The 12,390-nt window shown below is 64.4% G+C and overlaps 1 protein-coding gene across 3 annotated transcripts in view; it reads right to left on the bottom strand.

Annotated features, from left to right (window-relative positions):
- Window positions 1–734: 734 nt before the first annotated feature.
- Window positions 735–12,390, bottom strand: part of ZNF142 (zinc finger protein 142) — a 17,646-nt gene continuing 5,990 nt past the window's right edge. For all 3 annotated transcript variants that reach the window (XM_075932961.2, XM_075932962.2, XM_075932963.2), the window contains exons 5-9: window positions 11,180–11,992; window positions 8,698–8,875; window positions 4,134–7,266; window positions 2,083–2,188; window positions 735–1,349 (exon numbers count right to left, since the gene is read on the bottom strand). In XM_075932961.2, the coding sequence (XP_075789076.2) occupies window positions 874–1,349; window positions 2,083–2,188; window positions 4,134–7,266; window positions 8,698–8,875; window positions 11,180–11,992 (4,706 nt within the window). In that variant the 3' untranslated portion in view covers window positions 735–873. The remainder of the gene's footprint in view (window positions 1,350–2,082; window positions 2,189–4,133; window positions 7,267–8,697; window positions 8,876–11,179; window positions 11,993–12,390) is intronic.

Raw genomic sequence — 12,390 nt, 5'->3', positions numbered from 1 at the left:
GGGCACAGTGGCATGAAATGGGAGATGCCCCCTCTCCTCCGCTCAGTGTCTGCCTCAGCTGTGCTACAAACTCACTGTGTGGGCGTGGCTAAGTAACAGTCTCCCGGGGCCTCAGTTTCCCCACTTTGCTGTCTCGCTGTGAGGAGCCCCGTGTGAACTGTGATACCCTCTAGAGTGGGAGGTGTGACAGAGATCTCTCCCGGGCTGGGCCAGAGTTTGAGCTGGCTGGAAAGGGGAGTCAGGCTCTGTGGAGCTGAAAGATACCAACCCTGTATTCAGCTAAAAGCCCTTTCACATTTCAGCCTCTCGCCGCTTTAATCCGACGCTCCCGGTTAACACTGGGACAAACCAGTAACTTCAAAGCCTGCCTGGGTCTCTGCTGGACACGGGATCGCCTGCAGGCCCGCTGGACCGCTCAGGAACTTGGCCGCCCATCTCGGAGGTCCCCTGGGCGCTGAAATTCTCCGTCGCAGGCAACGGCTCCTCTCACGCGCCAGGGTCAGATCAAAGGAGCGAGCGCCGCTGCGCACGGGGGGAGGGGCTGAGCAATCGCTCATGCGGTGACCAGCCTTGGGTGGACACTGAAGGCTGCGGAGCCCGGCTCTCCGGGGCACTGGGGCATCCAGCAGCAGCTGCCGAGGCTGCGTGGCCCCGAGGTACCCAGGCAGCGGATGGAGCCCAGCCCAGCATCGGGGCAGCACAAAGAAGGCCCCGCAAAGCAACGGAGCCCCACAGAAATGGAAACGAGAGTCCATTTATACAGCTGCATATCTTACATCCCATATACACATTTGCCTATACACGTTTAGACAGGGCCTGTGCCCGCAGCCAGCCACCAGGGACCCAGAGCAGCCCTGGCTCTCTCCAGCCCGGCTAGGCCTGTGCCACCGGGAGGGCCCCCTCCTCGCCCTCCGGCTTGGGGGGCTCCAGCTGGACGTCGTGCAGGTGCAGCGTGGGGGTGCTGGCGTCCTTGCCGACCCCCTGGCTGAGGTCGCCCGGGCCGCAGTCGGGGTGGTGCCGCTGGATGTGCTTGATGACCTGGAACTTCTGCTTGGCCTTGTAGCTGCAGTAGCGGCAGAAGAAGGGGTGCTCGTTGGTGTGGGTGAGGTAGTGGTGGCGCAGGCCGGCGGCCCAGCGGAACCCGCGGTAGCACACGTTGCAGACGTAGGGCTTCTCCTCGCTGTGCTTCTTCAGGTGGGTCTTGAGGAGGAAGCGGGTCTTGAAGGCCTTGCCGCACTGCTCGCAGATGAAGGCCCGGGCGTCGCGGTGCCGCGTCTCCTTGTGGATGCGCAGCGCGTCGGCCCGGTTAGTGCAGTACTCACACTCGTCGCACTGGTAGGGCTTGAGGCCTGCGGGCGGGAGACAGCCGCTCAGGCGGGGGCCTCAGCTCCCCGGGCCGGGGAGAGGGGCTGGACACAGGCTGGCCAGACTCGCAGGGCCCTGGCGCCCTCCCCGAGAAGGGAGCTCTGTCCAAAGGACCCTGCACACGGGCCACGCTCCCACCATTGCCATCCCACCCCACACATGGGGGCAGCGAGGGTGCTGGGTCCTGCTCTCCCCACAGCCGCAACAGGCCCCTAGAGGCCGGGGCCTGCGCCCCCCCCCCCCCACAGACTTGGGCCCCCTGTCGCCCAGGAAGTTAGGGGTCTGGGGCCCCCTGCTGGCATGTGCTCACCACCGCAAGTAGCATTTGGAAAACTTTCAGGCCGCCCCTGCCTGGGAGCCCCAGCTAAGTCTCTGCCTCCTCCAGGGAGCTCGCTGCCCTGGGCCAGCCACGAGCAGCCCTCACCCAGAGAGCAGCCCCATGGAGACACGCCGCCTGTCCCGAGCCCGCGGGCAGCGTGCCATGACGGGCTGTCAGGCCCCGGGCACAACAGGCGCACGGGCCCTGGGAAAGCAGCGGGCGAGGATGCAGAGGCCTCTCCCCGCGGGGATTCAGCACCTCGTGCGCTACTTGCTGGCTGCAGAGGCGCCAAGTGGGAGACGAGCCCCTTGGAACAGCCCTGCCCCCGCAGGGCTCAGCGCCTGGCGCCAGCCCAGTTGTGGGGCCGCTAGGCCTCCCTCCCCACCCCCGGCACTCACCCGTGTGTTTGGTCATGTGGTACTTCAGCTGATTCACCCACTTGCACTTGTAGCCGCAGTCCGGGCAAAGGTATTTCCGCTCCTCCTTATGGATCCGCATGTGGTACTGGGGAGGGAGCACACAGAGGTCACTGCAGCCAGCCCACTGGCCTACTCCCCGGGCTGAGCCTCCCTTGTGTAGCAAGGTGGAGGCAGCATTGCCTACTGGCTGGAGCACTGGACTGAGAGGAATGAAGCTTGGGTTCTATTCCAATCTCTGCCACTGGGTGACCATGGGTAAGTCATGGCTCCGTGCCTCAGTTTCCCCAGGTGTACCATGGGGGCATCGATCCCCCTCTTTGGCAAGGTGCTGTCAGAGCTACAGACACGGTCCCGAGGTCAGAGCTAGGGACGATCGGCACCAATGCCTACGGGCACGGGGAATCCCTGGCCGAATCCGGATTTGAACTTGGGACATCCCGACACCCAGCACTCAGCTGAGCCCTCTAGGGTGGGCTGCCTCCTTAAGCACATGGAGCATCATCTCCTCCCGCGGGACCGTCCCGCCTGCACAGGGCTGTGCTGGCCCTTGTGCAGGGACAGGACGCTTCCCACGGCCCAGACACGCCAGCCCTGCTGGGTTTCCCCAGGGGCGGTGGCAGGGGGCCAGGTGCGGCCTCAGGGACTCTCCCTCCCCGTTCCCAGGGCGGTGGCAGGGGGCTGGGCGCGGCCTCAGGGACTCTCCCTCCTCCTCGTCCCCAGGGCGGTGGCAGGGGGCCGGGCGCGGCCTCAGGGACTCTCCCTCCCCGTTCCCAGGGCGGTGGCAGGGGGCCGGACGCGGCCTCAGGGACTCTCCCTCCTCCTCGTCCCCAGGGCGGTGGCAGGGGGCCGGGCGCATCCTCAGGGACTCTCCCTCCTCCTCGTCCCCAGGGGTGGTGGCAGGGGGCCGGGCGCGGCCTCAGGGACTCTCCCTCCTCCTCGTCCCCAGGGGTGGTGGCAGGGGGCCGGGCGCGGCCTCAGGGACTCTCCCTCCTCCTCGTCCCCAGGGCGGTGGCAGGGGCCGGGCGCGGCCTCAGGGACTCTCCCTCCTCCTCGTCCCCAGGGGCGGTGGCAGGGGGCCGGGCACGGCCTCAGGGACTCTCCCTCCTCCCCGTACCCAGGGCGGTGGCAGGGGCTGGGCGCGGCCTCAGGGACTCTCCCTCCTCCTCGTCCCCAGGGGCGGTGGCAGGGGGCCGGGCGCGGCCTCAGGGACTCTCCCTCCTCCTCGTCCCCAGGGCGGTGGCAGGGCTGGGCGCGGCCTCAGGGACTCTCCCTCCTCCTCGTCCCCAGGGCGGTGGCAGGGCTGGGCGCGGCCTCAGGGACTCTCCCTCCTCCTCGTACCCAGGGCGGTGGCAGGGGCTGGGCGCGGCCTCAGGGACTCTCCCTCCTCGTCCCCAGGGGCGGTGGCAGGGGGCCGGGCGCGGCCTCAGGGACTCTCCCTCCTCCTCGTCCCCAGGGCGGTGGCAGGGGGCTGGGCGCGGCCTCAGGGACTCTCCCTCCTCCTCGTCCCCAGGGCGGTGGCAGGGGGCTGGGCGCGGCCTCAGGGACTCTCCCTCCTCCTCGTCCCCAGGGGCGGTGGCAGGGGGCCGGGCGCGGCCTCAGGGACTCTCCCTCCTCCTCGTCCCCAGGGGCGGTGGCAGGGGGCCGGGCGCGGCCTCAGGGACTCTCCCTCCTCCTCGTCCCCAGGGCGGTGGCAGGGGCTGGGCGCAGCCTCAGGGACTCTCCCTCCTCCTCGTCCCTAGGGCGGTGGCAGGGGGCCGGGCGCGGCCTCAGGGACTCTCCCTCCTCCTCGTCCCAAGGGGCAGTGGCAGGGGGCTGGGCGCAGCCTCAGGGACTCTCCCTCCTCCTCGTCCCCAGGGCGGTGGCAGGGGCTGGGCGCGGCCTCAGGGACTCTCCCTCCTCCTCGTCCCTAGGGCGGTGGCAGGGGGCCGGGCGCGGCCTCAGGGACTCTTCCTTCTCCTCTCAAGGGGCGGTGGCAGGGCCGGGCGCTGCCCAGGAAAGGCTCCTGGGAGCAGGGGCCGGCGGGCTCTCACCTTGAGGCGCGAGGGGTCGGCGCAGGCGTACTTGCACAGGTGACACTTGTAGGGCTTCTCCCCGGTGTGGATCCTGATGTGCCAGGTGATTTTCTGCTTGTTCTTGGTGGTGTAGTCGCAGTCGGAGCACTTGTAGACGCGGGTGCCGCCGTGGCCCTTCACGTGGTGGTCGAAGACCAGCTGGTGGTGGCAGGCGAAGTCGCAGAAGGGGCACCGGAGCGGCCTGTCCTGCGGGGCGGCGGGCTCATGGCTCTCCACGTAGTGGCGCACCAGCTGCTGCCGCTCCTTGGCGGCAAAACTGCAGTGCTGGCAGCGGTGGCTGAAGTGCAGTGGCTTGTGCTCCTCCAGCGCCTCGCGGGTGGCGAAGGTCTCCTTGCAGGTGCCGCACTCCAGGTGGGGGTGCTGCTTCTGGGCGTGGCACCGGAGCGTGGCCTCGCTGCGGCACACGAAGCCGCAGTGCGGGCAGCGGTGGGAGGCCTTCTCCTCGTGCCGGCGCAGCACGTGCTGCTTGAGGGCCGTCTCGGAGCTGAAGCGGGCCTCGCAGCGGGAGCAGCAGCTGCGCAGCTCCCCGCAGTGGCAGCTGTTGACGTGGCGGGTGATGTCGTTCTGCAGGTAGCCGCTGTAGTCGCACAGGGGGCAGAAGTGCGTGGGCTTCTTCTCGTGCACGCGCAGGCGGTGGATGCGCAGCTTGGAGTTGGTGCCGAAGGTCTGGCTGCAGACGCCGCAGGCGATGCGGCCCACGCCCGTGTGCAGCGACTCGTGGGCCTCCAGCCGGTAGCGCCGCGTGGTGCTGAAGTCGCAGTAGAGGCACTTGTGCGGCTTCACGCCCTCGTGCTTGATGCGGACGTGCTGGCGGAGGCAGCGGGCCTGCTTGCAGGTGAACTCGCACTGCCGGCACTGCAGCTGCGGCCGCTTGCTGTACTTGCGGTGCAGCTTGCGGTGCAGCCGCAGGGCGCTGGCCGCCTTGGAGGCGAAGGGGCACGCGGGGCAGCGGAACTCAGCCAGGGGGACGCAGCCCCGCTTCTTGTGGGTCTTCATGGCCCGCTCCTGGTGGCAGGTGAAGGGGCAGGTGGGGCAGGTGAAGCGCCGCCTCTTGCCCCGGGCAGCTTTCGGGGCAGCCGTCACGCCCACGGCCTTGCTGGGCTGGCCCTTCTCGCTGCCGGCAGGGCTGGCCTCCTGGCAGCCACCCTGAGCCGCTCGTTCCTCGGGGGGCCCGGCTCGCGTGCAGCCCTGCTCTCCTGCAGGCCGGGGGGCCTCCGGCTCGACGTGCTTTGCCAAGTGGTGGCTTTTCAGGGCCCGCCTGGAGCGGAAGGCCTCCGGGCACAGGGAGCAGCGGAACCGCTCCAGGCTCCGGCACCCGGCCTCCACGTGGGAGCTGATGGTGGAGACCCGGGAGCAGACGAAAGAGCAGGAGTTGCAGTGCAGCTTTCCCTGCTCCAGCCGGTACTTCTCAGGCGGGGAGGGGCGCTTGGCTTCCCCCACTTGGGCGTGGGCTCCTGGCACAGACGGCTTAGCCACCTTGGGCTCAGCAGCACCCTCCCGTTCCTGGCTGGGGGCTGGGCTGCCTGCGGCCGGCGCCGCAAGGAAGGGCTGGCTCGTGGAGGAAGCGTTCACAGGCCCCAGCTCCATCTCCATCTCCATCGGGGGCTCCGGAACGTTGCTCGCTTCGCCCTCCCCCACGCCGGCCCCGCCAGGCTGCTCCGGAGCAGCCGCCTTGGAAGGCTTGTTCTTCCGCAGGAGCACGGGGCACTTCTTCAGCCGGTGGGTGTTGAGGCCCCGCTGCTGCTTAAAGCTGGCGCCGCACTCCCGGCACAGCAGCGGGGCCCTGCGGCTCTGGCACCCGGCTTTGACGTGCAGGGCCATGGACTTCTCCTTCCGCGTGATGTACGCGCACGTCTCGCACTTGAAGATCTGGCTCTCCGACTGCACCACCAGCATCTGCACCCTCCCCTCCAAGACCAGGGTTTCGGCTTGCTCCTTGTCCTGCCTCCGGAGAGCTTTCAGCACCGACTCCGACTGCGGCCCCGCCTTGGCCTCTGCACACGGGGAGGCCGGGGCAGGAAAATGGCTCTGCTCCGCTGGCTTTATGACGCTAAACCAGGCCTCTTGCATGCTGGGCTCTCTGGCGTCTGGCGCTGCGTCGCTGTCGGCGGCCGCGCTGGGCAAGTCAGAGCAATGCCCGTCCCCTCCATCCTCAGGCCCCGGCTGCGTGTCCGTTTCAGGGCTCTCTTCCAGCTGCACGGCACTGGCCAGGTCGCCAGCGCTGCCCCCCAGCCTCTCCTGCTCTTGGCCCTCCGGCTCCTCCTCGAAGTCAGGGACGTCTTCAAGCCCATTGTCGTCCTCCAGGACCAGCGCATCCCGCGAGCTCAGCACCTCGTAGGCTGGGGCCCTGCAGCTCAGGGGGTCTGCACTCTCCGACTGAGCTGCGGGAGGCTCGCTGCCCACGTGTCCCAGCGGACAGGCTGCCGTGACGTCCAGCGGCTCCAAGTGCAACGTGCAGCCTTCAACCGCGTCGCCGGTGGCATCCACAATCCCCGAGTCCCCCGCCACCGCGGAATCTCCCCGGGGGCCCACCTCGTCCTCAGCCCCAGGGGCACAGCCAGAGGGGGCCACGCCGAAAGCCTGCTGAGGAGGCTCTTGCGGGGGCTTGCTTTTCGGCCAGAGCTCCTTCCCGGGCAGGGAGTCGGAGCGCAGGGCGGCGCCGAGCTTGTAGCTGAGCAACATGTCGGGCGAGCTGCTCTGCAGCTCCTTGCTGGCGTAGTGCTCCAGCCAGCCCTTGTCGCCCGGCACGTAGCCGTGCACCTTGCGCTTGTGGAAGAAGAGGCTGGTGTTGCTGAAGGTGCAGTGGGAGCAGAGGGCGCAGCGGAACTCCCTCTGCTTGGTGTGCTTGCAGTTCTCGTGGTTGAGCAGGGCCTGCTTGTACTTGGTCTGGTAGGTGCAGAACTGGCACTGGAAGACGGGCACCTGGTAGTTCTGCGAGTGCTTCACCTGCATGTGCTTCTGCAGCTCGTACTTGCGCTTGCAGGCGAAGCCGCACACCTCGCAGATCAGGCTCTTGCCCTGGTGCCGTAGTTTGTGGCTGCTCAGCTGGTCGGCCCGGTGGCAGCGGTACGAGCACTGGTTGCACTGGTACCTGCCGGAGACACCGGAGACGGTCAGGGGCCTGGCCACCCCTCGGCCGGAGCAAAGCTGGGGCTTGCTGCAGGGCCAGCTCCCTCCCCAAAAAGTGCGAAGGGCTTGGGCAGTGCAGGCATCGACCACCTCCCAGGATCAGGCCCTTTGGCCGCCCTTCACTTCAACCTAGCCGGGGGCCTGCCCTCCTGGGCACTGCCCCACAGTTTCCCTCTGCCTGCTCCAATGCCTGTGAGTTATAACAGCTGGGCCACAGCGGGTGTGCTGTGAACCCGTGTCTGTGTCCATCCCCAGGCAGAAGCAACGTGAACGGCTGGTCTCCAAGAGAAAGCGTGTGTGTCCTTCCTAGCCGGAAAGGCCCTTGGACACCCGCCTGGCGAGTCTGGGACATTAGCGAGGACAGAAGCCAGTTGCTGTTCTGCTCTCCTGCCTGGGAAGGGGAGTCAGACAAGTGGGCTCCTCCCATCAGGCGAGGAGGGGGGTAAAAACCTCACGCAAAAGGAACTAGGGATCTCTATGCTGCTTGGAACTGGGGGTGGAAGGGGTCCAGCTCTAGCCAAGAGATCCCCAGCGGCTTATCCTGGGTGCCCTACACATCACATAGCGCTTGCTGACGACAGATGCTTTTCTTACTTTTTGAAACGCGAGATTGTTACTCGTTTGCGTGAGTGCATTCGCCTGCTTTGGCCTAGCCTCCTTGTGGCATGGAATAAAGCTGTACCTAGCGTCTACCAGGCTCGGCTGCGAGGAGTTCTGTTTGGCGCAAAAGCTCAGGTGCTACTGACCCAGAGGAACCGCCCGCTCCTTTGGGATGGGGAGGAACCTGCATATTGCTGTGATTCGTGGTGTCACAAGGACACGCTCACCTGTGGCGAGACAGACCAGGAACCCAAGGGACTGATACCTGGGTGGTGACATCTCAGCCCCGGACTCACAGCCAACGTGGGGCGTGTGCCCTGCTTCCAAGCCGCCTGCCCAAGGGTTGGTCCCCTCCGACAGCGGGACGTGCCATGCTGGCAGCGCCTCCAAGTGCCCAGCTGGCCAAGAGTGGGAAGCGCACCCAGCGCAGTGGGCGAGGATGCAGAACACTAGCCCCTAAGCCAGGGGTGATGAACCCTTTTGGGCTGGGGGCCATGGCCCACAGGAAAATCAGTCGGGGGCCATACACAAGTGAGAAGCCGAAAAACCAAAAAAAAACCCTCTCTCGCTGACCCGGCCCGAGTGAGGGGAAAGAACCGAGAAGAAGAAAAAACAAAGATATTCACCCCACTACGTTCAAGCTCCAGCCCAGAGCCTATGGGGCCTGGGGCTAGTAGACTCTATGGGGCTCTGGGTGGGGCCAAAAATGAAGGTTCAGTACACGGGGGAGTGGGGGGGGCGAGGGCTGGGAGCAGCCTGGCCGTGCCCGGAAGGGTGAGCCGGAGGCAGGTACCTGAGGTCTCCGGTGTGCTTCCTCATGTGCACGTTCAGGTAGTGCTTCCACTTGGTGACGTAGCCGCACTCGGTGCACATGTAGTTCTTGTCGTTGGAGTGGGTGAGCATGTGCTTGGACAGGTAGCTCACGTCCCGGCAGGTGAAGTCGCAGAGCTCACACTTGTGGGGCTTTTCCCCTAGCCAGAGCAGAGAGAGAACCTTTCACCAGGGTGAGGGCGGCGCTCATTTCCCCGCCGGCCCCACAAGGGTGTAGCTCGGAGGGGAGGCAGGGCAGGCCCTGCAGCCAGCCAGGCAGCGGGGGGAATGAGGAGGCGGCAGGGGGTGCTGCAGGGAGGCGGCTGTGGATCTAGCGAGATAGAGGCAATGTGGGAAAAGCTTTGCAGACCAAGAGGAACCACTTGAAGCCCACGCAGCCCTTCCCAGGCACCCTGTGACTGATACAGGGCGGATGTATCCCACCAGCACCGCTCCCACTGGCCAGCCCCTCGCACGGGAGATGTGCGTTATAGAATCACGGGACACTAGACCTGGCAGGGACCTCGCGAGCTCATTGCGACCAGTCCCCTGCCCCCATGGCAGGACCCAGTACCATTCTAGACCAGTGCTCCCCAATGCGGAGCCAACGGGCGCCATGGTGCCCACCGGGGCATTTGTGCGCACCCGCCTAGTGACCAGGGCCAGCCCGAGCCATTCTTGAGCCCTGGGTGCCCGGCGCATGCGCAGCCCCCACCCCCAGGCGTGCGGCACATGCACAGCCCCCACCCCCAGGCGTGGGGCACATGCATGGCTCCACCCCCAGGCACCCGGCAGCCCCAAAAGGTTGGGGACCACTGATCTAGACCATCCCTGATCAACGTCTATCTAACCTGTTCCTAAATATCTCCAGGGATGGGGATTCCACAACCTCCCTGGACAATTGATTCCAGTGTTTAACCCCCGGACAGGCAGGAAGTTTTTCCCAATGTCCAACCTAAACCTCCCCTGCTGCAGTTTCAGCCCATTGCTGCTTGTCCCGTCCTCAGAGACCAAGGAGAACAATTTTTTTTCCCTCCTACCTGTGACACCCTTTTAGATACCTGAAAACTGCTCTCATGTCCCCCTCAGTCTTCTCCTTTCCAGACTAAACAAGCCCAATTCCTTCAGTCTTCCCTCCTAGCTCATGTTCTCTAGACCTTTCATCATTGTTGTTGCTCTTTTCTGGACCCTCTCCCATTTCTCCACATCTTTCTTGAAATGTGGTGCCCAGAACTGGACACAATCCTCCAACTGAGGCCTGATCAGCGCAGAGCAGAGCAGAAGAATAACTTATGTGACTTGCTCACAACACACCTGTTAATACATCCCAGAATCATGTTTGCTTTTTTGCAACAGCATCACACTGCTGACTCATATTCAGCTTGTGGTCCACTATAGCCCCTAGATCCCTTTCTGCCATGCTCCTTCCCAGACAGTCGCTTCCCGTTCTGTGTGTGTGAAACTGATTGTTCCTTCCTAAGTGGAGCACTTTGCATTTGTCTTTATTAAACTTCATCCTATCGACCTCAGAGCATTTCTCTAGTTTGTCGAGATCATTTTGAATTAGGACCCTACCATCCAAAGCACTTGCAACCCCTCCCAGCTTGGGATCACCTGTGAACTTAATAAGCGTCCTCTCTATGCCAATATCTAAATCATTGATGAAGATATTGAACAGAGCCGGTCCCAAAACAGACCCCTGCGGAACCCCACTTGTTATGCCTTTCCAGCAGGATTGGGAGCCATTAATAACTACTCTCTGAGAACGGTTCTCCAGCCAGTTCTGCACCCACCTTATAGTAGCCCCATCTAGGTTGTATTTGCCTAGTTTATTGATAAGAAGATCATGCGAGACCGTGTCAAATGCCTTACTCAAGTCTAGGTATCCCACGTCCACCGCTTCTCCCTTAGCCACAAGACTCGTTATCCTAGCAAAGAACGAGTGGAAAGGCACCAGGTCCTCTCCTTTGTGTGATCTGCTGTCGCCTTGGCTCCAGCAGGAACCAGCCCAAATCCCATCACCTCTCCTCCAAGCTCAGGTTCCTCAGGTCTGGCACTGCCTTCTGCTGCAGGGCTGCTCCCCCCGTGGTACAGGGCCCACCGTGCCACGCCGCACTGCTGACTGGTCTGACAAGTCAGGGAGAGGCACAACATGGCGGCTTTGCCTTGGCTTGCTGCCCCTCCGGCAGGGCCATCTGCCGCTTACAGGACTTACCCAAGGCTACAGAGCAGGGAACCGAATCGAGGAGTCCTGATTCCCAGCCCCCCATGACCACTGGATCCCAGCCCCTCCCAGAACCCGGAATCAAACCCAGAAGTCCTGATTCCCAGCCCCCCATGACCACTGGATGCCAGCCCCTCCCAGAACCAGGAATCAAACCCAGAAGTCCTGATTCCCAGCCCTCCATGACCAGTGACCGACGAGCGGTGCGATGGGGAAGCCGAGCGGCAGGCGGGCGACTCACCCGTGTGCAGCAGCATGTGGCGGATGAGCACTCTCTTGTGCGCCGTGGCGAAGCTGCACTCGGAGCACTTGTGGATCTTCTCGTTGGCGTGCATCTTGCCCACGTGGTCGTGGAACTCCACGGGGTTGAAGGTGGCGTAGGGGCAGAAGCCGCACTGGAGCTGCTCGCTGCCTGGGTGCCCCTGCTTCTTGTGCTTGCGGAAGACGTGCTTGTTGGAGCAGACGAAGTCGCACTGCTGGCAGTGGAAGGCGTAGTGGGCTTTGCGGTGGGTTTCCATGGCCTCGGGCGTGGCGAAGAGCAGGGAGCAGGCGTGGTACTTGCACTCCACCGCCTTGATGCCGTGGGCCTCCTTGAGGTGGCGGACGAAGTCCTTGCGGTCGTCGGTGCAGTAGCCACAGTCTCCCTGGAAGCAGCTCAGCCCCTTGGTCTCGGCCTTGTGGGTCTTCAGGTGCTCCTTGAGCGCCTGGCTGAGCCGGAAGGTCTCCTGGCAGACGGGGCAGGAGTAGACGTCGGAGTAGAAGTTGGAGATGTCCTCGTGCATGCTGGCCATGTGGCGGTTCAGGGCGTTCTTCTCCACGGAGCTGTAGCGGCAGAGCGGGCAGTGGTGAGCTTTCTCCCCGGTCTCGCGCAGCAGGTGGATTTTCAGCTTGCTCTTGCTGGTGAAGTACTTCTGGCAGTTGGGGCACTGCAGGCTGGGGTCGGGGAAGTGCAGGTGCAGGTGCTCCACCAGGTGCGTCCGCTTCTTGAAGCACCGCTTGCACTCCGGGCACATGTGGGTTTTGAAGAGGTACTCTGAGCCCTCTGTGACATGCCCTGCAAAGGAAACCATCCCAGTCAGAGGCAGAGACAGGAAGAGGTCCCCAAGGATGGGAGATGCCAAGCGGGGCTGGGTAGGAAGCCCGGTCGGAAGAGTTGCCTTTCTTCCCCGAGTCTGCTCTCGGCTGGACAATAAATGGAGCCGAGAACCATGGCTGATCACAGCCGGTGAGGTAGCCACCATCTCACATGCACCTCAACTGCAAACCCTGAGCTCAGAGCCAGCCGCTGCCTGTGGACCCCTGCCTTACCGGCTGGACGGATCTCAGTGCCCAGGCAACTTCCCCTCCTCCCTCTCTCACACTCTCTGACGCTGCCTGTGCTGACCTGACACCAGGAGCCACATATGGAGCAGCCACCTGCCAGCCAGGCCCCTGCCACCCGTGAACTGGGAA

This window comes from Pelodiscus sinensis, chromosome 7 (assembly GCF_052426305.1).
Source record: "Pelodiscus sinensis isolate ZL-2025 chromosome 7, ASM5242630v1, whole genome shotgun sequence".
NCBI lineage: Eukaryota > Metazoa > Chordata > Testudines > Trionychidae > Pelodiscus > Pelodiscus sinensis.
Note: the sequence above shows the minus strand (reverse complement) of the source record. Positions and strands in the feature narration are given on the sequence as shown.